The sequence below is a fragment of the Saccopteryx bilineata genome, chromosome X, assembly GCF_036850765.1.
Source record: "Saccopteryx bilineata isolate mSacBil1 chromosome X, mSacBil1_pri_phased_curated, whole genome shotgun sequence".
In the NCBI taxonomy this organism is placed as follows: domain Eukaryota; kingdom Metazoa; phylum Chordata; class Mammalia; order Chiroptera; family Emballonuridae; genus Saccopteryx; species Saccopteryx bilineata.
Window position 1 is genome coordinate 79,582,977 of NC_089502.1, and position 23,983 is coordinate 79,606,959.

At 36.7% G+C, this 23,983-nt stretch overlaps 1 protein-coding gene across 3 annotated transcripts in view; it reads right to left on the bottom strand.

The window, feature by feature from the left end:
* Nucleotides 1–10,539: 10,539 nt before the first annotated feature.
* The window catches only part of RLIM (ring finger protein, LIM domain interacting), a 28,221-nt gene continuing 14,777 nt past the window's right edge, over nt 10,540–23,983 (bottom strand). For all 3 annotated transcript variants that reach the window (XM_066250372.1, XM_066250373.1, XM_066250374.1), the window contains 3 exons: nt 22,584–22,776; nt 21,574–21,657; nt 10,540–17,311 (listed from right to left, as the gene is read on the bottom strand). In XM_066250372.1, coding sequence (XP_066106469.1) covers nt 15,732–17,311; nt 21,574–21,657; nt 22,584–22,752 — 1,833 coding nt within the window. In that variant the 5' untranslated portion in view covers nt 22,753–22,776 and the 3' untranslated portion in view covers nt 10,540–15,731. The remainder of the gene's footprint in view (nt 17,312–21,573; nt 21,658–22,583; nt 22,777–23,983) is intronic.

The following is a 23,983-nucleotide window of genomic DNA, read 5'->3' on the forward strand; positions in this document are numbered from 1 at the left end:
GCATTACAGTCACACCACAAAACATAAAAACAATCTAAACTTACACTTAATGAACTAAGAAAAAGAACAACAAAGTCCAAAGTGAGTAGAAGAAAGGATATAATAAAGTCAGAGCAGAAATAAAGAAAACAGAGTCTTAAAAAAATAGAAAACATCAATGATACCAAGAGCTGGTTCTTTGAAAAATATAAAAAAGACTGAGAAACTTCTAACCAGATTCATTGAGAAAAAAAGAGAGAACTCAAATAAATAAAATAAGCAATAAAAGTGGAGAAGTAACAACTGATTACACAGAAATACAAAGGACTATAAGAAAATATTACACACAACTATTTGCAAAGAAAATTGGACAATCTGGAAGAAATGGGTAAATTCCTAGAAACACATAATCTTCCAAAAATGAATCAAGAAGAAACAGCAAGTCTGAACAGACCAGTTACAATTAATGAAATGAAGGCAGTAATTTAAAAACTCCCAGCAAACAAAACTCCTGGACAGGATGGCTTCACAGGTGAAGTTTACCAAACATTGAAAGAACTAACACCTATCCTTCTCAAAGTATTTCAAATAATTCAAGAGGAGGGAAGGCTCCCAAGTTCATTTTATGATGCCAGCATTATCATATATCTAAAACCAGATAGACACTATGAAGAAAGAAAATCATAGGTAAATATCCCTGATGAACATAGATGCTAAAAATCCTCAACAAAATATTAGCAAACCAAATTCAGCAATACATAAAAGAGACCATAGACCGTGATCAAATGGGATTTATTCTGTGGATGCATGCTTGGTACAATATTTGCAAATCAATAAATGTAATACACTCATAAAGAAAATAAAGGGTAAAAATTATATAATTATATCAATAGATGCATAAAAAGCATTTTATAAAATCCGGCACCCATTTATCATAAAAAAAAAACACCTCTAAGCAAAGTAGGAATAGAGAAAACATTCCTCAACATGATAAAGGCTGTATATGACAAACCAACAGCTAACATCATACTCAGTGGGCAAAAACTAAAAGCATTACCTTAAGGAACAAGACAGGATGTTCATTTTCACCACTCTTTTCAACATAGTACTAGAAGTTCTAGCCACAGCCATCAGACAAGAAATATGTAAAAGACAATTCAAATTGACAAAGAAGTGAAACTTTCATTATTTGTACATTACATGATACAGAATGTAGATAATCCTAAAGATTCCACCAAAAACTACTATACTTGATAAATTCAGTAAAATCAGGATACAAAATAAATATTTAGAAATTGGTTGCATTTTTACACACCAATAGTGAACTACTAGAATGGGAAACCAAGAAAACAATTCCATTTACAATTGTCTAAAAAAAGGAATACCTAGAAATAAATTAAACCAAGGTAAAAGACCTGTACTCAGAAAATTTTAAGATACTAAAGAAACTGAAGAAGATACAAATAAATAAAAGCAAATACCCTGCTCATGGATAAGAAGAAGTAACATCATTAAAATATCCATACTACTCAAAGCAATCTATAGATTTAATACAATTCCTATCAAAATGCCAAGGGCGTATTTCACAGATCTAGAACAAATATTCCAAAAATTTATATGGAACTACAAAAGAGCCTGAATAGCCACAGCAATCTTGAGAAAGAAAAACTAAGTTGAAGATATTACACTATCTGATATCAAACTATAACCTTTTGACCCAGCAATCCTACTTCTGGGAACATATCCTAAGAATCCCAAAACACTAATTCAAAAGACTATATGCACTCCTATGTTCATTGTAGTGTTATTTACAATAGTCAAGATATAGAAACATCCCAGATGTTCATCAGTAGATGAGTGGATAAAAAAAAAAAGCTCTGGTACATTTATATACTGGAATACTACTAGGCCATATAAAGGAAGGAAATTGTATCTTTTGCAACAGCATGGATGGATGTTGAGACTATTGTGCTAAATAAAATAAGCCAGTCAAAGAAAGACAAATACCAAATTATTTCACTTATATTTGAATCTAAAAAATATAAGTGAACAAACAAAGCAGAAAGAAACTCAGATACAGAGAACAGACTGAGGGAACTTGGTGAAAAGGTGAAGGGATAAGGAAATGCAGGTTAGTAGTTATAAAACAGTCATGAGATATAAAGTCTAGTATAGGAAATACAGTCAATAATATTGTAATAACTATGTATGGTTCCAAGCGGGTACTGGAGACACTGGAGGAACACTTTGTAAAGTATATGGCTGTATAACCACTATGCTGTATACCTGGATAAAATGCAAAATAATACTGTCAACTATATTTGAAAAATACAAAAAAATTAAACCAATGAAAGGAAAAATAATAAAATAACTGAAATCAGACGTACTGTGTTTTCTTAGTATAATAGAATCAAATTAGAAATCAAAATAAGGAAAATCTCTAGCCAAGTAGAAATTGCCAACTCACTTCTTAACAGTGCATAGATGAAAGAGAACATCTGAAAGGAAATTTAAAAAGACAACTGAATGAAAATTAAAATACAACATATCAAAATATGTGGGGCAGAGTTAACACAGTACTGAGAGGAAAGTTTATAGTACTAAATATTTACATTATTATAAGTTAAGAATGGTCTTAAATCAATAATCTAAGTTCCTACCTCAAGAAAGTAGGAAAAAAGAACAAAATAAGAGCAAGCAGAAGGAAGAAAAAATAAAAGGCAGATATTAATGAAATTGAAAACAGGAAAACAACAGAGAAAAATCGATAAAACAAAAAGTTCTTTGAAATATTTATAACTTCTATTAAGATTCAATAAAAAGATAACATATTTCACAGATCTAGAATATTCTAAAAAATTTATATGGAACCAAAAAACAAAACAAAACAACCCCAAAACCCAAATAGCCTCAGCAATCTTGAGAGAGAACAAAGTTGAAGGTATCACAGTAACTGATATCAAACTATACTACAAGGCGATTGTAATCAAAACACCTTGGGCCTGACCAGGTGGTGGCGCAATGGATAGAGAGTCGGACTGAGATGCAGAGGACCCAGGTTCAAGACCCCGAGGTCACCAGATTGAGCGTGAGCTCATCTGGTTTAAGCAAAGCTTACCAGCTTGAACCCAAGGTCGCTGGCTCGAGCAACGGGTTACTTGGTCTGCTGAAGGCCCACCATCAAGGAACATATGAGAAAGCAATCAATGAACAAATAAGGTGTCACAATGAAAAACTGATGAATGATGCTTCTCATCTCTGTTCCTGTCTGTCTGTCCCTATCTATCCCTCTCTCTGACTCTCTGTCTCTGAAACAAACAAACAAAAAAACAAACAAAAACCACCACCACCACCAACAAAACACCTTGGTACTGGCATAAGAACAGGAATATAGATCAATGGAATAGAATACAGAGCCCAGAAATAAATCTACACTTTTATGGTCAATTAATATTTGACAAAGGAGGCAAGTGCATACAATTGGGGGGTCACGATGGTCTCTTCAATAAATGGTTTTGGGAAAATTGGACACGCACATGCAAAAAAAAAAAAAAAAAAAAAAAAAAAAAGGAAATGAATCTATATCCCCAATTTACACCATACACAAGAATAAACACAAAATGGTAAAAGACCTAAATTTAAGTCACTAAAACATAAAAATCCTAGGAGACAGGCAATAAAATCTGACACCTCTCAATGCAATAGTTCTGCCAATATATCTCATTAGGTAAGGGAAACAAAGGAAAAAATAAACAAATGGGACTACAGCAAATTAAAAAGCTTTTGCATAGCAAAAGAAATCAACAGCCCTGGCCAATTAGCTCAGTGGATAGAAAGTTGGCCTCACGTGTGAACATCCCGGGTTTGATTCCTGGTCAGGGCACACAAGAGAAGCAACCATCTGTTTTCTCTCCCCTTCCCTCTCCCCTTTCTCTTTGTTCCCCTCCCACAGCCAGTGGCTCAGTTGGTTCAAGTGTTGGTCCCAGGCATTGAAGGCAGCTCTGTTGGTCCAAGCACATCAGCCTCAGGCCTAAAAATAGCTTAATTGATTTGAGCATTGGCCCCAGTCGGGTTGCTGGGTGGATACTGGTTGGGGCTCATGCGGGAATCTGTCTCACTATCTCCCCTCCTCTATTAGAAAAAATGAAAAAAAGAAATCAACAAAATGAAGAGGAAACCCACTGAATGGGAGAACATATTTGCCAATGATACATCTGATAAGGGTAATTTTTCAACTATCAATTCTCTCAGGATGGTTTGAATGTAGGCCTGCCTAGATTCAGGCAGTTGAACTGGGTGACTGTCAATCATAAAATGCTAGGTCATTATTAACTAATATATAAATTTATGTTAAATTTACTACAGCCTGACCAGGTGGTGGCACACTGGATAGAGCGTCAGACTGGGATGCGGAAGACCCAGGTTCGAGACTCCGAGTTGCCAGCTTGAGCATGGGCTCATCTGGTTTGAGCAAAAAAATTCACCAGCTTGGACCCAAGGTCGCTGGCTCAAACAGGGGGTTACTTGGTCTGCTGAAGGCCCATGGTCAAGGCACATATGAGAGAGCAATCAGTGAACTACTAAGGTGTCGCAATGCGCAATGAAAAACTAATGATTGATGCTTCTCATTTCTCCATTCCTGTCTGTCTGTCCCTGTCTGTCCCTCACTCTGCCTCTGTAAAAATAAATAAATAAAAAATTTACTACAGTCATCTAAGTTTGCTGAATTTAGTCTACCCATCAATAAAACCACTCACTAGAAGTCACCAAGAGGCATCCAATAGAAAGGGTTTCAGGAATCAACTCTAAAATTGCTGTCCTACCTGACCTGTGGTGGCACAGTGGATAAAGCATCAACCTGGAATGCTGAGGTTGTGGGTTTGAAACCCTGGGTTTGCCTGGTCAAGGCACATATGGAAGATGATGCTTCCTGTTCCTCCCCCCCCCCTCCTCTCTCCTCTCTCTCTAAAAATGAATAAATAAAATCTAAAAAAAAAAAATGCTGTCCCTTTGGTTTATCGTATGGGCAACCCTGCCCCCTACAGGTATCAGCGTAGTAAAACAGAGCAATGCTGGCCCAGTTTTCAGTGAGAAGTTTCGTCATTTTATTTTAAGGCACTGGGTTCCATTACCTGAGGACTTTCTCAGTGATAGCAGAATAGGGTCATTCAAATCAGACTAGAGTAAAATAACATAAAGAGTCGAGTTTCTGTTTATATGAATCCTACAAAACGAGTTTCTTAGGAAAACAAGGGCCTTTTCCTGTTCACATTATCACCTATACCTGGAGTGGTGTTTGGACTGTAGATTTTAACAATCCATTTTTTAAAAAATCAATACTAGCAGTGGGATCTAGAGCATGTCACTTAACCGCTGATTCCATTTCAGTTATAAAATACAAATATTCATTGCCCCCCACAACTGCTTTTTATTATTTGAGTCACAAATAAGAAGACAAATATGAAAATATTCAGCCCAGTGGCCAATAAACAGGTAAGTATTTAACACATCTAGTAATCTCAAATGGTAACAATTTTTCCACTTCCTCCTCCCTTGCAGGACCATGATGGCAGTTCATAACTTTTTGGTAGGATCAAAGTGTTATACAGTGTTGGCGATTGGAGGGACGAAGCTGAAAATCACAGTATGCTTTCTAGTAGGTCCTACAGTACCTCCCTGGAACAGTCATAGCTAGATATTTTAGTCATTCACATATTTCAGTCAGGAATCAAGCAGACTTGAGTTTCTAGGCTCAAATTTATAAACCGACATTTTAAACAGAAAATAAGGCCTAGGCTAGTTCAGGTGCTTTTGACCTCAGGCTTAAAAAAAAATTAACAGAAAGGGCCCAGTTAGTTACCATATCTATAGAAGGCCTGTTAGATATCTACACTAAAGTGAAGCTTAAAATGCAGTTTTATTTAGCAGATTAGGCTGAAGAATTTTACCATTTAAAAATGTAGATGGTACCCAAATGTAGAGAAAAGGGATTAACTCATATCTGAAGAAGACAACATTACGGAGAAGTTTCTTTTTTATTAAGAGCAATAGGCCAGCCTTACCTGTGGTGGTATAGTGGATAAAACATTGACCTGGACAGTTTGAGGCCCTGGGCCTGCCCAGTCAAGACACAGATGGAGAGTTGATGCTTCCTGCCCCTCCCTTGCCTCTTTCTTTTTATCCTTAACTAAAACAAACAAACAAACACAAAAACAAAAAACTATCTATCTTATACAGACAGAGTGAGAGTCATAGAGAGGGACAGATAGAGACAGACAGGAACGGAGAGATGAGAAGCATCAATCTTCAGTTTTTCGTTGGGACACCTTAGTTGTTCATTGTTTTCTCATATGTGCCTTGACTGCGGGCCTTCAGCAGACCGGGTAACCCCTTGCTCCAGCCAGCGACCTTGGGTCCAAGCTGGTAAGCTTTGCTCACACCAGATGAGCCCGCGCTCAAGCTGGCGACCTCGGGGTCTCGAACCTGAGTCCTCCACATCCCAGTCCGATGCTCTATCCACTGTGCAACCGCCTGGTGAGGCTTTTTTTTTTTTTTAAAGAGCAATAAGCCAGAATTTGGATGTAGTTGCTGAGTTGGTTTCACTTATTAGAAATAATCCTGTACATTTGTGCTAAGAGTCTCAGATACAGTTCCATTCTTTTCCTTCTCCTAGGAAAGAGCAATACCAAGACAAAACAAAATGACTCTTCCTGCATTTTTACCTTTAATCTAGAAGGGCTGCACCCAATATTCTGAAAAATAGCTGGGTGACATACTCCTTTGGCCTCTTTCAAGTAAGCAGTTTCACATGCCAGAGATAGATTTGAGTCACCCATGCTAGAAACCAACATTCACCCTCTACTAGTCAATCGTTTTCAGAATCTTAAATAAAAAAGCCACAGAAAATGTTACGTTATATTCACACAGAAAATACAAGTAAAGCCAAACCAAATGAATCAGCTTTTTCCAAAGCCTCAAATTCAAAGGCTCTTTCTTCACAGGAGTTAATATTTTACTCCATGTTGCCAAACAAAATAAACTTTCAGCAATGGCATCAGAGACTTGGTGTTGGGAAATACTTGCTTTCACTAGCTAGGCTAAAGTCTGATCTGGTAGCCTATATTCTCAAGTTGTCAACTTTCCCCTTTTACCTCAAGAAACTCATTTAAACATATATTATCACTTACTATCTAACTACGATATAGAAACAGATTATAAATCCAGGTTAGCTGTTTCTAACAAATGCCAGGAATGTTCAAATGTGGAAATTATTTATTTGTACAACCTTAACATAACTAAGAGAGTCCACATAAAACACTGGGTGCTTGTTCCTGCAATAAATAAATGCAACAATCACTACTAGCTGCTACATAATGCTCTAGTTATGATGGGCTTCCCTAGTTTTTAATCATGGGGCCCTCAACCAACTAAGATCTTTTGCTAATTCTTAATAGTTAGATTTCAAGCTTTGGTGGTGAGTGTATTCTTTTAACCTCAAAGGGGGAAGAGGAAGATGGTAGTTTTATAAGCTTGGCTAGACACTCTAAGCCACAGCTTTGACACAAAAAAGAGTGATGCCTATTTAGTTCTAGGGTAGAGCAGGTGAGCAGATTAAGTGTGCATATCTACAGGTGAACTTTTAAAACATTGCCATTTGCTTTCTGCCCACTTTAATCACTCCTTCCCATGTTGTTCTAAAACAGCACTGTGCAATATGGTAGCCAGTAGCCACTTGTTGCTATGGAGCATTTGACATGTGCAATGTCCATAATGAGATGTACTTTAAATGTAAAATACCAGATTTTGAAGACTCAATATGAAAAAAAGTGATGTAAATATCTAATTAATTATCCTTATATTGATTACATGTTAAAATATTTTGACCTTATTGGGTTAAATACATTTGATTTCACTTGTGTCTTTTTTACCAGTATATAATGTGGCTGCTAGAAACTTTAAAATTACATGACTTACATTCCTACTGAACAGCACTATTCTAGAATATCTGGTGCAGATAGGGAACCAAGTGTCTTTAACAAGTAGGTGTATCACATCACCAACACCATCCACTGAGAAACCCAGCAGGAAACTTCAGGTCCCCACCCTGCCAAAAACAAGGGGAAGAGAGAGCTTCTCCAAGCACAACGCCTAGAATGTAGCGGGAGCCCAATACACATTTATGTCCCATTAGCAGAGGAAACAAACTCTAAATTCAGATGAGCCCTTGTTCTCATTTACTCCTCACTTCTACTTTCAAATAGCACTGGAATGGGGATGCATAATTATAGTATGTGTATCTTTTAAGACTTTGTAATACTTTATCGCCTATTTACACATCTCCCCACTGATGCCGGCTCCTTGCAAGTAGATTGTATCTTCCTGTGCTTCAAATGTTGAATGAGGCGACAATCTTTTTAAAATACTCTCCTCCACAGCTATTTAATTACTCTAAATACTACTGCACCTATTATTTGACACGCCTTGTTTGCAAATGCCTTTAAAGTGAATAGTACATTCTTCTCTATATGCTTAAGGGTGGCAAATATCCACCCACCAAGAAAAGGATAATTCTTAGAAACAGCCAACTGATTTATTGATGTTGCCCCATTAAAAAAATAAAATTATAAAAAAGAAAAAAAAAGTACAAGAAAAGGTTGGAAGGTGGAGGTAGGAAGTAATAGATTCAGGCCCCTGTAAGTCAACGCAATGGATATTTTATTTAATGGAAAACCACGGGAGGGCGTGAGGCCCTGATTGGCACTGTTGGTCAGTAAAATCACCCCCAAAGCTAATGTCTTCAGGTAACAAGTATCAATAAATTCTAGAAACTGCAAAAAAAAAAAAAAAAAAAAAAAGAAGAAGAAGAAACAGCCAAGATTCATCTCAAGGGTGGCAAATAACATGAACGTACTGAAACATCTCTCAGTTGCTCATGAAATTGTTTCTGAAACCAATTTTATACAAGTTGCAAATATTTTCTGAGCTGTGATATTCTCGGAATGCCTGTATCTGTCCAAGGCAACTTTAAAGGGCATTTATTTGGATGCCAATAAACTGGCTGCCATACTAAAAAAAAAAAAGAGTGCATTTTCCCCCTGGTCATTTAATTATTTCAAATCAAGTCTTAATTGGGGTCAAGACCACATAAATAAGGGAGCTGACTATTGACATTTAAAAGTCCCCAAATCTATTCCAGCCTCCTTCCAAACTTTCAGATATGAAAGGCCTTGATATAGTGCTAAGGTATATCTGGGCAATGCCCAGAGTTATTTACTGTAATTTACATTACTAATCCTCCTCAGATTTGCCCTTTAAATTTTTTCTTTGCAAACTAGCCAAAACAAGTGCTTATCTTAAAAAAATCATACCTCCTAAGTAATCTAGTCTAGGACTTAGGATAAATATTAAAAAAAAAAATTACAGGTCGTATAGCAGGACTATGAACACAAGGAAACTAAACTCTGGAATTCGGAGATCTGCCTAGGAACACTGCCACTTACTAGGTGATCTTGGGCAAATTACTGAACACCTTGCTTCAACTATAAAACTTGGTGGTAATAATAATACACATCAGAATCACTGTGAGGGTTAAATAATTTATCTAGTGCTTAATACAATACCTAATAGGAAGCAGAAAAATTTAAGCTAGTAGTAATCCATTTTCAAGGCCTTAGACTTAATCTTGCCTGAATTCAAGCACCCCAAAGAAACTGGACCCCAGCTTTAACTTTTTTTCAAATGACCATTAAGAATATAGTTTATAATCTGCTCTGATTTATCAGATCCTGTTTTAGGTAATGGCCCTTTATCACTGAATATCCCTCAACAAGATACCTATGCATTGGTTTACTCTGTTGTCTAGAATGTAAATTTCTCAGTGGCATACTTGAGTTGAAAGAAAAGAATTATGAATGGCACTAATAGTAAAACCCTGGGAAGGTCATGATCACAACAAAATGATGACAAGGAACTGAGTTGCTATGTCAGTGACAGAGCTCTGTAGGAATCGGAGAAAATGAAATTTACCATCAGCTAAATACCACTACCAAGGGTAAGGGTCACCCAGGTTTCAGAATGTGACAACCTACTTACAGACAAGAACATCTTAGTGGCTTAAGCAACACATGTAAGATGTTGGAAGTAGGAATGGAAGACAAAAGCTGCATGTGCATACATGCACACCTAGTCGAGGTTTTGTATCTAAAAGTCAAGCAAGGGAGTGGTCAGGGCAATGGTGAAAAAACAAGAGCAAAGATGAACCTAGTTAAAAGGTAATTTGCATAAATATTTCCAGAATTCTTGTACTGGGATGTACTTTAATCTTTTATTTCACCACTTCAAGATTAGGCCATTAAACTGCACAATACGGAATAGAAGTTTTATTCCGTAAACCAGTACCTGCCCACAATCATAGCAGTGAGGGGAATCAAAATCAAGGTTGTGCTGTAATTCCACATGATTCTAAGAATCAAGTCTACTTGACATCACTGTGAAACAGAACCTTTTATCAAATTCCCCTTTTTAAGAAAAAACCCAAGGAGAGATGATCAAGCACAAATGATCACTTCATGCATTTTATTGATAGTCTATATTTTAAATCTGCAGTATGACATCTTACATAGGGAAAAAGCTTCTTCCTAAAAGATAACTATTAATAATCAAACCAGCTTTAATATGACTGACCGTTCAAGGTCTTGTTTTGCATTAAACAAGTTAATTTTTAGCAGGTGTAAAGCACTGTACAAAAAAAATAAAAAAAGGAAACTGGGTACATTCTCAAAATTTAATACAGGGCTTCCCAACCAGGAGTCTGCTGGCTAGATATTGGAGAAGGGTGTTATGTTTTTGTTCAGGTTTAAATTTAAAGAAAATGAGAAACCAGATAAAGCAAGCTAACCAAATTCACTTCACTTTGTGCTCCTTTCTGCTTTTTTACAAGTCTCTCCCAGAGGTCAGGAAGCCCTGGTATAACAATCACTTCAGTCTTTACAGAACATACATTTATGTGCTTCATGTTCAAAGACACAAAGGCAGCCTTTCTTAACATTCCCCCTTCAAATCCCTTCAGGTTCTTAATACCTCAGAAAGCTTTCCAAGATTACTGCCCAGTTCTTTATATGAACTCAGTAAACATCTATACCAAAGCAGCTCTTCCTGGGAGAAAACAGGCACAAATATATAGCCAGGCCAATTGCGTACCTACTCAACTTGATACCTGATCACATGGCCCTACATTTTTAAAAGCAGCACCAGGGACAAATAGACCTATCAAGAGGTAAATCCAAACACTGGACAGTTAAAACATACAAATCAATTCGATAAAAGAATGTCAGCAGAGGGGCACTAAATGGAGTTAAGGCTGGGCAGCTGGTTCAATCATACCTTGAAATTGTAATAAATCTGCAAGATGAGGAACTGATAGAGGAACCCTGAAATAATTAGGCACAGCGGTATTATGGGGTTGAATTTTACTGCATGTCTTTAAGATATCTATCACTCAATCCAACTGATATATATATAAAGCAGCTTATGGGTCTTTAGTAAAGAAATACTAATCAAAAACAAATACCTCACTATAGTTGAATATTAGAGGGTGTGCCTATTTCCTTCTAATTTGAATTAAAAACACCTATATAGAAATGAAAATAATCCTATAACTGATAAACTGCTGTCACCCCTTCTAAGTTCCAACAGTTCAATAACAGCTCTATTCTATGCTGTATTTTAGATACAAAATGGATTTACTTAAATCAAGTGAGATTGCCACTTGGGAATATTAGATAGTATTTTTTAAATGTTTCAGTTAAGAACTCAATTTCACAATAATAAAACTTTTAAAGCTATTTTCAGAGCTGTTCCTTAGTTGCTTATTAAAAATCTAATTTAAAAATAAGTAGTTCAAACCTTGTACTTTACTTTCCAAATAAAACATGTTATGTTGATTTATATTTCCAAATAATTTTTTTCCAAAAGCATACAATTTACTAAGTTAACTCAATGAACTACAACACTGTTACTGAATATTAAACATTCTGAAAATTATCCTAAGGAAGAAAATGCCTGACACTTTATCATGTGCCTAACCAATCTCTTGCATTACTAAGGTACAGAATACTTTAGAAAGTAGCAATCAGCATAGTCTTATAAGACAAGAATAAAAGTGCCCTGCATACGTGGCTTATAAGTACTTAACATTGGAAATACATTTGACAGGGAAGCCAATAAGGTAAAACGTAAAAAATCAAATAAGGCAGATTACAAATTTTTCCTTCATGGAAGAACAAAGGAGAAGAAACAGAGGGGGGTAAAATATTCTCCATCTTTAAAAGCATCAACAACAGTTACACGGTGCCACTGTATTCTAGTGAGCTGTATAGGAGGCATTTTGCAATATTCACCACCCTATCACATGGGTATTCTGGGAAATGACTGAAAGCCATGGCTGATGCTTGACCCATTACATGTCACAAACATTTAAGAAGCAGGTGGTGAAAACAAAGCATATTAAGTGATAACCCTTCATAAATATAATTTGAAACATGGAATACTTGGCACAGAAAGGACATGTTTTCCCGGGCGGGGGGGGGGGGATTATTTGAGGTAACACAGATAACCAGTTTCCTAATCTTAAAGTTTGGATAAATTCCAATAATCATGTTTTAGGTATTTCATATATATAAAATGGTGCTAAACATTTCTGTTGTTGTTAACTGTACAATTATTCCCTATACTCCAACACTCATGTGAACACTTTCCCCAATCCCCACCTCCATTAACCACTAACACCACTGAGGTATAACTAATGTGTTCCTTTTAGAGCAAATATTTCAAATTAATATCATGACTCATCTTCTAGTGTTGCTACAGATAAAATCTGCAAACTTTAAGTGTAACTTGTTTAACTATGTTTTTAGTACTAATAAACTGCAACCTTGTCAACTGCTTGGAGTTAAGACTTCAGATGTTTCAGACTAAAGTCGATTTTTATAAAATATCTGAAATAGTTAAGGAAATTCAGTTTTTTAGTACTTTTCCCTATGCTTTGAACAATGTAAACTCCCAACACTGTTTTTTCTTGTTCCTATTACTGCATGAAGTTCAAGGACAGAACCTTTCTTTCATAAAGAAAAAGTGCAAAGATACAAAACAGAATGTAAAGTCTTTTGCAAGAAAATGCTCCCTCAAAGGAATAGGTATTTGGATGCTGGTAGGAAAAAGACATGTTCTTCTCCATTGTACATCTGACACCTAAAAATGACCTTGTCTTCAATGTCCACTAGTAAATATATATTAGTCATGGACCTTTTATAAAAAAAAAAGTGGCAAATTCCACTAAAATATTTGTATCCATTCAACACAATCCAATGGAAATTAATGAGTGCTATTGAAAAAGGTGTCCACATGCACATGCCCAATATGTGCATTCTAGTGAGGGTAAAAACTTAAAATTCTATTTCCAGTGTTTATGAATAGATTCAATATCTACATTCATAACCAGAATTCTGCATGAGTTACTTCTTACTTTAATACTTCACAAATGAGTAATACATCTTGGGAGGTTAGGGAGGTATCGGTTGTCAACTTTTATGCTTAGAATGAGCTGCAGTTGTTTTTAAACTATATAAAATGAACACCCCTATAGTAATGGGATATTTTTTATACCAAGAGGAAAACAAGTTTGTTTTTAGCCAATCAGGACTACCCTGCAAATCTGAAAACCATAGATTACACCCTTAAGAAAGGAGACAAGGAGGCTCACAAATATAAAGGAATCCTGACTTTTACATGGACAATTTTTTAAAAAGATAAAATGTATTATATAAGCGCCATAAACAGTGATTTCTGGTTATATTAAAAAAAATAAGTGAAGCTTTGTTTGAACATTATTTCCTTGCAAGAGCAGTACATATCCTTAGCAAACAACTACCATATTTACAAGCTAATTTTCTTGATATTTAGGTAGGCTTGAAAGCGAGAGGAAAAAAAATGAAAGTATGAGCTTTGAAATAACCTTTACAGCTAAGTTGATAACAGTTAAGGTAACCAGATCATTCCTAAAGCAGACTTGTTTAAAGGCCAAGGATTTGTTCAGTTCCTCTTTGGACCCATTAGCTTTTCCCAGAAAAACAAACACAGTCCTTCACATTCAGTCTAATCCTAACCCAACCAGCCTCAAAAGAGAAATATGAGCAAGAGTACTGAGGTTCTTCACAAACCTATTGTTATTACTAAGGAAACAACATAAAGTGCATGTCCCATAGATCATAAGTCAGCGGTTTCATCCTCAAATATGGGCAGCACAATTCAAATAGCCCAACATGACTCATTTTCAACAAAGAATAAAAATCTCTTAATTATTCAACTGGTCTTTAAATGTGAAATGCTAAGTCTGTGTTACACAGATAGTAATGAAAAATATTAACAAGTGTGCACTGGTACCTTAAATGACCAATCTCGAAAAAAATACAAATTCAAGACTTTCCTTTTAGTACACACATCTGTACCCATTTTTATGCTAAAAGTGGTTTATGGTCTCCTTCCTCCACTTTCTTATTTTTTGAGGAGCAGACTTGTAGAAATAACTAACATCAACTGTGCTAGGTGGTAGTGCTTTTTCTGAAACCAAAGCTCTGCCTAACTTGTTGATCTACTTCATCTGCTCAAGTACAATACTGTGTCAAAGATCTCACCGTATGAAACCATGATTACTGTCTTCATGAAAAGTTTAAATTACTCCAGAGTAGTTTTCTTTTCTCCTCCAGCCTTTCATTCCTACCTAAATCCAAGTTAAAATGCACAATTTCCATTGGTCTTCAATGCAGTTCAATTCTGCACTTTGACCTTTCCTTTGCATGTCACAGTAGTTGTTCACATACATTAAATATTAGATATGTTCTGCTCTTGACATGTACACACTTACAAAAGCAGCTCTGTACTTTTTTGGTGTGTTTTTTTCACTATGTTGGCTCACAAAAAGCATTTTTTTTCATTTCTATGCATGGTACTTTACAATTTCATTATTACAACAGTGCATTGGAAAAGTACTGAGCCTCTACAAAATAGCTTTACATTTTTAAACAAATGAATGTGATTTTTTTTCACTTACACAAGCATAGGCTTTTTTAATATTTCCACAAGATAAATATCTCAATTAAACTATAAGCTCACTCTACAGTGTGCCACAGTGATGGGCTTAGGAGACAGTTATAGACTTATAAGATCTAACCTTAGTGTTATTTACACTGACATGTCCAAAATCACCTCGTATGAAAGGTGAATAAATGATATTCAGCGTGTAGCTGAATTTGTGCCAACTAATAACTGGGAATGATATAGCTTTAAGCAATCACTTACGAAACAGGTACTGTAAAACTTTGTCTGAACTGATCATTTACCTCACCCCTCTTTCCTATGGCGTGGAAAACTTTAAAGATCAACATGAAACAGGTAAGAGCCATTGCTAAGGCAAATCTTTTAACAAAGGAGAAACTGATAAACATGTATGATAAGTCATCAGTAATATCAATACTGATACTGAAATCAGGTTTTATGTCCTAAAACGTTGCTTTTTAAATATTTCCCTTTATTCTGGAACAGAAATACGAGAAAAAACAATAATCCATTCAGAAGGCAATGACTCAATTCATGTTGCAATTTTATATTTAAGCACCACTCAAAAAGTGGACATAAAGCAAGTGATTTCTGTTTGCCCATCACTATACCAAGTACACAGCTGAGAGCTCAGACCTTAATTACACAACACTTTCTCTGTTACCAGAAGCTAAGACTGCCCTGCGACAAATAGGACAAGTAGAATTTTCAGATAACCAGCGATCGATGCAGTGGACATGATACTCATGGGAACAAGGTAGTTTACGAAGTTTGTTACCTTCTGTATATTCTGTAATGCAAACACTACAGGTTTTTAATGCATCGTTTTCCCCAAAACTTCTCATTGCCAAGTTGTCAATCTGTTCTTTGGTCAGTCCTCTAGGTTGGTCATCATCATCCTCATTTAAGAGGAAAAACTGAGCCAGACTAAGGAAGGGCAAAGAGCCACTTTCATCAAATGTTACTGGGGCCCTATGTCGAACCTCTCGCCTGGCACTTGATGAGCCTGATGATGAGCTTCCTTCATTACTGCCTTCAAATACATCTGAGCTAGCCTCTGAACTTTCACCACTGGAACTAGGACTGGAACTAGAACTAGAACTAGAACCAGAACTGCTACTACCACCAGAACCCCCTCTTCCATTCCGTAACTCTGCCCTTTCCATATTTTGACTTGAGACTGAGCCACTAGGTTCTGAATCACTATCACTGTACATAAAGTAGCTTAATTCACCAAAACCTGTCATTATTTGCCTTAACATGGTTTGAATTGCAACAGATGTAGTCTCACTTAAACCAGTATTTAAGATTCTACGAATTGGAATTCTGATGGTACTGACATAGGTTCTCACACCTGCCCGCTCAGAACGTGAAAATGTACGCCTAAAACCACCTCGTTCACTTTCATAAGTGACAGTGTTGTTTGGCGTCTGAGACCTAGACCGAGTTCTGCTAGCTATGCTGTCTCTCTGCCGATATTCTCCAGGACGGACTCTTCTTACTTGAAGGTCAAGGACTATGGTTGGAGGTCTCTGTCCTGATCCTGTAGATTCACTGTTACCAGTGGCGTCTGAAGAACCTGCTCCTTGTGAGGCATTTCTTATTCCAGAAGCTGCAAAGAGACCTCTACTCAGCAAGTCAGGTCCACTGATTTGCTGTCTCAATGTCACATGGTGCCGGGTTCTAGAACTTCCCTCAGTCTCATTTACCAAAGGATGCTCAAAAGTCTGAGATGAGATACTATGATGAGATCTTCGTGGAATTTCACTCATTGGATGCAGAGGTGACCTACTTCTTTCAGCTCTTGCTCGGGTTCTCCGATGGTCTGGGCTCCTACTTCTTGCTCTTCTCTGACCTCTAGTAGGTGGAACTTCTATTAATGCTTCAGTTGCATTTCGTTCTGATCTGGATGGCCTTGCAGATATTGAAGATTCAGACCGTAAATTTTCCACTTGCCTTTGGCTGTTGTCCATGTTTTCTCCAGTGGAACGTCTTGCAGATAGCTCATTTTCATTCTCTGGATTTTGACTCCCATTATTACGGTTAACATTGATCTCTAAACTGAATCTGAAATCACCACTGTTTGGATTAGTCCGACTCACTGCTCTCCAGGATTGGTTTCCTCTTTGCCCACTTCTTGTCGTATTTCCAGTTTGTCTGACAGAGTTAAGCCAGTCTATTATAGAGTCACCATTAGACACATCATCTGAAGAATCTCCACCTGTTTTAATAAAAGGAAGGAGAAAAAGGAACTACTAAAGTTAGGACAATCATATAATAGTGCTCTGAAACATCGTATTAGAAAAAAAACAAGGTTCTGAACAGATTCCACTTTTACAGATTTTTATAAAAAACTATACTGAATAGACTTGCAAGTAAGGCAGGAAATTTTCCATTTCATTTTGAAAGAGCAGGCTAATCCAAGAAAAATTTAGAAAATTTTCTTGAAGGGAATCTGAGGGAGTCTATTTTCAGTACTTGTTCATATACAGAGCTTTAGCATATCACTGTGGACTGTCAGAAGACAGTGTTTTCCAGGCCTAGTATTTTAGTTCAAATTACAATTTTGTCAAATTTTCATTGGTTGGTAATATTTCTTCTAGGCTCTTAAGAGCATTTGATAATATAGGGCTTTTAAAAATATAAGACAGCTGTATTATTGCAAAAATATAAACAAGGTTTATAGGTTTTAAAAGCATTTCAGTGTTTCTTCATGTTACCAAGATTTTTAAATTCACATGAAACTGGAGATCAAACCAAATGAATAGTCTGAACCTAGAAGAGTATATATATATATATAATGGCACACTTAAGACTAGACTATTATCACAACTTCTTAGGTTAGACAGTGAACTTCTGTACTTGACACTGAGAGAGAAACATGAGGATGTCAGGATGTTTAGCTTGTATCCCTGGCCTCCATCAGATGCCAGTAACAAACCTCCAGTCATGACAATCATAAATGTCTCTAGGCATTGCCAATATCCCGAAAGGGGCAAAATTATACCCTGTTGAGAACCACCAGGTTAGAAAATACAGCATTTCTTTCTGCTAGTGAAGAACTCACATTTATAAGGAATAATTCAGTATGGAGAAGGAAATCTCAATAGATGTGGAAAATCAACAAAGAAAAAAAAACCCACCTCACATTTAAATATAGCATTTCTCTGCCTGCCCTGTGGTGGTGCAGTGGATAAAGCATAGACCTGGAACACTGAATTTGTCAGTTCAAAATCCTGGGCTTGCCCAGTCAAGGTACATAGGAGAAGCAACCACTATCAGTCGATGCTTCCCACTCCTTTCCCACACCTCACTCTCTCCTCCCTCTAAAATCAATACAATCTTAAATAAACAAATAGTGCATTTCTTACTATATCCTAATTAACACAAACAACTCAAAGGTGAAGCCCCCAAAAATGTTCACATTCTTACCAAATATCAAGAAATTGGCATTTCTATTTTTATGAGCACCAAATTAATATATGCCATTCCTGGACACTGGGGAACAATTTTTTTTTTCATTTTCTGTTGCATGAGGTTTTAGAACTATTTTTATATATTTCTGCATTGCTGATTCCAAATCTGAAATCCGTTTTTTGGTGCATGCTCTAGTTTTTATGCAGTTTTAATTTTTTTTGTTAGTTACCGGCATGTATTGGTTTTTAAATTGGAGTTAATGGGCAACGACTCTTGGATTGAACATAACCACAAGGCAATTAATATTTTACAAACATCACTTTTACATAATTGTAATTGTTTTTAAATGTAAAAAATTATTGTCTGATAAAAATACCCTCTTATTTTAAGATTGAACCATGGCTTCTTTGAGTAGGTGTAAATGTAAGAATAGTCCTGACACCTTCTGTTATATATGTGGCTGTTACATATTTCCAACGTCAAAGGTGCAATATTTCATCATTTGTGACACATGCATTTATGGCCTATTTTCAAGTTCCCCTTGGCGATCAAGACAAGAATTGGGCTCCTTATATTGTGTGTCATAATTGTGAGAAAATGCTTCGTGACTGGACAAAAGGAAAACACAAAGGAATGCCTTTTGGTATTCCCATGGTTCTGTGAACCTAAGGACCACAGCAGTGACTGTTATTTCTGTCTGATCCATACAAAGGGCATTGGCAAGAAAAAACGGCATATGATCGTATATCCTAATATTCCTTCAGCAATACGACCTATCCCACACTCTGAGACACTTCCGGTTCCTGTTTTCAATGGTTTTATTTATTCTAAGGATGAAGAAAGTGAACATGGTGATCAAGTGTATTTTGATAAGATGCATGAGGAAATGGTTGTAAAATCTGAAGGGTCTTCTTCTGATGCCAAGCAGTCATTAACCCCTCAGCAGTTTAGCCAACCCGATTTGAATGACTTAGTAAGAGATTTGGGCCTATCAAAGAAAGCAGCTTAGTTATTAGCCTCCAGGCTTCAAGAAAAGAATGTACTTCAAGTATCCCATTTCAGGAAGCGTGAACAAATTTTTGGGGACTTTTTTCCTGAAGACAAACACTTTGTTTACTGTCATGATATCAGTAGTCTTCTCAGCCAGCTAAGTGTTACCACTTAACAGTCCAACAGAATGGTGGCTATTTCTTTTTTTTTTTTTTTTAATTTTTTATTTATTTATTCATTTTAGAGAGGAGAGGGAGAGACAGAGAGAGAAAGAGACAGAGAGAGAGAAGGGGGGAGGAGCTGGAAGCATCAACTCCCATATGTGCCTTGACCAGGCAAGCCCAGGGTTTTGAACCGGCGACCTCAGCATTTCCAGGTCGACGCTTTATCCACTGCGCCACTACAGGTCAGGCTGGTGGCTATTTCTTGACAGCTCTAAATGGAGTCTGAAATGTGTTCTCCTACACAATGGTAATGTTTATGCAGTGGTTCCAATTGGTTATTAAACTCATCTGAGAGATTATAATGATATAAAAATTGTCCTCAACTTTCTAAACTATGAGGAGCATAACTGGATCATTTGAGTGGATCTTAAAATGGTAAATTTCCTGCTAGGACAACAGAGAGGTTTCACGAAGTATCCTTGCTTTCTGTGTTTGTTGGACAGCCAAGCTCGGGAGAAACACTGGACACAGAAGGAGTGGCCAAAACGGGAAGCTCTGGAAGTAGGGATGCAAAATATTGTGAATGAACCTGTAGTTAATCAAGACAGGATCATTTTCCCCCACTTCACATCAAACTTGGCTTAATGAAGTAGTTTGTTTAGGCTTTGAATAGAGAAAGTGAATGGTTTCAACATATTTGTTTTTCCTGCCTTGTCTTTTGAGAAGATAAAAGTAGGTGTATTTGATGGACCTCAAATTCAAACCCTCATAAGTGACGAAGAATTAGCCAGGAAGATGAATAGGGAGGAGAAAGCAGCATGGCAGTCTTTTGTGGCAGTTACAAAGAACTGCCTTGGCAACAAAAAAGCAGAAAACTATGAACTTCTGGTTCAAAGGATGCTGTTGGCTTTCTGTGAATTGGATGTAACATAAGCGTTAAGATTCACTTCCTGAACAGTCACCTTGATAAGTTTCCCGAAAATCTTGGAGCTGTTAGTGATGAGCAGACTACTGCTGGAGCATCAAACAAGATTGTTCTCAACAAGTACACAAATGCAAGAGCTACAAATTTTTGCCTGAATAGAATTTAAATAAGTCTTATGCAAATTTTATGATTGAAATAAGTGTTTTAATATGTTCTATTTCAAAACTGTAGACAAATTCTGATGCAATCATATCTTTAGTGTATTAGTGTATTTACTGCATTATATAAATTATTATATTTTCACAAAGATGATGCCCAAGACACTCTACTTCATGTTAAACTAAATGTTGAAAATTTTACAAGATGAAAACCTAAAATCTTGAATTGCAAAAAAACTGTAGCTTATAGAGAAAAACTAATGTCAGATTTGAGATCAACACACTCGAATTAGGTAAGAACAAGTGTTTTTGTGGATGCAACAAAAATTGTGTTCCCCAGTGTAATCTTTGGCTGACATTTACTGTTAAGAATTTCTTTTTTTTTTTTTTTGTACTTTTCTGAAGCTGGAAACGGGGAGAGACAGTCAGACAGACTCCCGCATGCGCCCAACCGGGATCCACCCGGCACGCCCACCAGGGGCGACGCTTTGCCCACCAGGGGGCGATGCTCTGCCCCTCCGGGGCGTCGCTGTGCCGCGACCAGAGCCACTCTAGCGCCTGGGGCAGAGGCCAAGGAGCCATCCCCAGCGCCCGGGTCATCTTTGCTCCAATGGAGCCTTGGCTGCGGGAGGGGAAGAGAGAGACAGAGAGGAAGGAGGGGGGGAGTGGAGAAGCAAATGGGCGCTTCTCTCCTATGTGCCCTGGCCGGAATCGAACCCGGGTCCCCCGCACGCCAGGCCGATGCTCTACCGCTGAGCCAACCGGCCAGGGCCTAAGAATTTCTTTATCCATTCCATCCTCTACCCATCCCCTGCAAAGCAAATTATACCTCTATTTTCATCTGAGTTTTGCGGTGGCGGGCCCTCTTTAATTTGTTGTAGTCTTCTCAGCAACTCTTCCTCAGTACTTTCACCTGAAAAAGTTTTAAAATGTTTGCCAAATTAAAAATAAAAACCAATGACTTACCTACCCATCTGAGATGAAAACCAAGGAGTAGGAAACCTGGGTAAAATTCATTACTTTGGAAGCATGACATTAAAACTTACACTTGTAAAAAATTCTTTCTAGTTTACTAAACACTTTTGCGTATAATACCTCATTTTTTAATGCTGCAACTCTGGGAGATAGATATTACTATCTATATTTTAAAGCAAAGAAACTGAGTAAGAGACTGATATGCTAATAAATGGCAGGACCAGAAGGACAACTTAGACATTCTGAATCAAATCTGGTACTGTTGATTCAAAATGCACTTCCTTTCATTAACTAACACCTGATCTTTTATAATCTAAGCAACCACTCAAAGATTAGCAAAATTAAACAGAAATAAGGACAATGGGAGATAATGAATTTTAACCAGGATCAAATTGGACTCAATTGGGCAAAAGAGAATAACCAATCACAAAGTTCTGAATAATTGATCATTTTACCTATGGCTAGCTCTGGAGGATTATGATCCGGACATATTCACGGTACCAAAGATGGCAAAACAAAGTTTAAGTCTGTCCTAGCAACTAAAGTTCCCATTAGTTTTTCCACACTTAAACTCATATCTATTAAGTTAAATAGGTTAACAATAAAAAAATTATTTAGCTCCATTCTTTTCAAATCACCTCACTATAAATTCATAATATAATTCATAACTGAAAACATGATATAGTATAATTCCAAATAAGACTGAATAGTATCAGGTAATAAATAAAGCAGTAAATGTCATTCTATATCCCTTGCACTATAATCATACTTCAAAATGGCTAAAAAGCCTGATTTTCAAAACTGGCTATTTTTTAAAAGATCAAAAAATTACATATATAAATGCTTAAACTATATATTGCATACCTGGGGTGCCTAGCAAATTGTTATCCCTCATAAGCCTATAATCTTCTTCACTCAGGTTATTTACAAATTGATAGAAAGCTTCTTCCCGATCCAATCGGTCCATTTGACTTCTGCGCTGTGCTGCAGACTGATCACCACTTCCTTTATCGTTAGAATCTGAGCTTTCCATCTTGAGGAACAAATGGGAAATTATCTGAAAGGAAAAAGGAGATCAATCTTGAAAACAGAAGTCAGTATGCATTCTACAGAACAGTTTCAATTATGTGAAAATCAAAAATGCAAATCAAGACATGTATTTTAAGACCTCTTATGAATAAAATTTCATAATAAAACAAAACTCCCCAAAAGCCCTGTTATACTAGGAAAAAGACTAGGTAATAGACTAGCCAGTACTGACCAGTACAAATTAAGCCCTGGTGGCTATTTTTCCTTCTTGAAACCCAGAATGGTTTTCACACTTTAAAATTTCTTCAAGACGATAATTCTTTTGTGATATGTAAAGATTTTATGAAATTAAAAGTTCAGTGTTCATCATTTGATTGGAATAGTCATACATATTCACTTACATATTGGTTATGGCTACAATGCTATAATGACAGAAATGACTAGTTGGGACAGAGACTATATGTGGCACTCCCACTGCTTTGCAATGGTGATCTCTGCATTGTAGATTGCAGTTATGAAATTATACTTGATAGTATTTCAAGTGGCATATACATCACCATACTGTGACACTTTTAAAAAATTAATCATCACATTAAACCAAGAAAGGTGGACTTCAAATGTCACCTTTAAAGGCAGAGAAATGTGGATTACTTTGTTATCTGATTAGATGGTGAAGATTGTGTTTACTGTGCAAGGGCATTATGTGCTAAAATAAGCACTTATCACAATATTCTTAATTCATAGGAAAGCTATGGCCTAAAAAAATAGAAAATTTAAAATAAAATAACCACTAAATATTTCTTTACAAAAAAAAATGAGGCCTGACCAGGTGGTGGCGCAGTGGATAGAGCATTGGACTGGGATGCGGAAGGACCCAGGTTCGAGACCCGAGGTCGCCAGCTTGAGCGCGGGCTCATCTGGCTTGAGCAAAAAAAAAAAGCTCACCAGCTTGGACCCAAGGTCGCTGGCTCCAGCAAGGGGTTACTCGGTCTGCTGAAGGCCCGCGGTCAAGGCACATATGAGAAAGCAATCAATGAACAACTAAGAAGTCGCAACGCGCAATGAAAAACTAATGATTGATGCTTCTCATCTCTCTCCATTCCTGTCTGTCCCTGTCTATCTCTGCCTCTGTAAAAAAAAAAAAAAAAAAAAAAAAAAAAAAAAAATGAGGCTTCAACCAAAGTTCCATTGGCTCATTTGTTAGCTAAGCAAGGAAAATTATTTGATGGTATAAG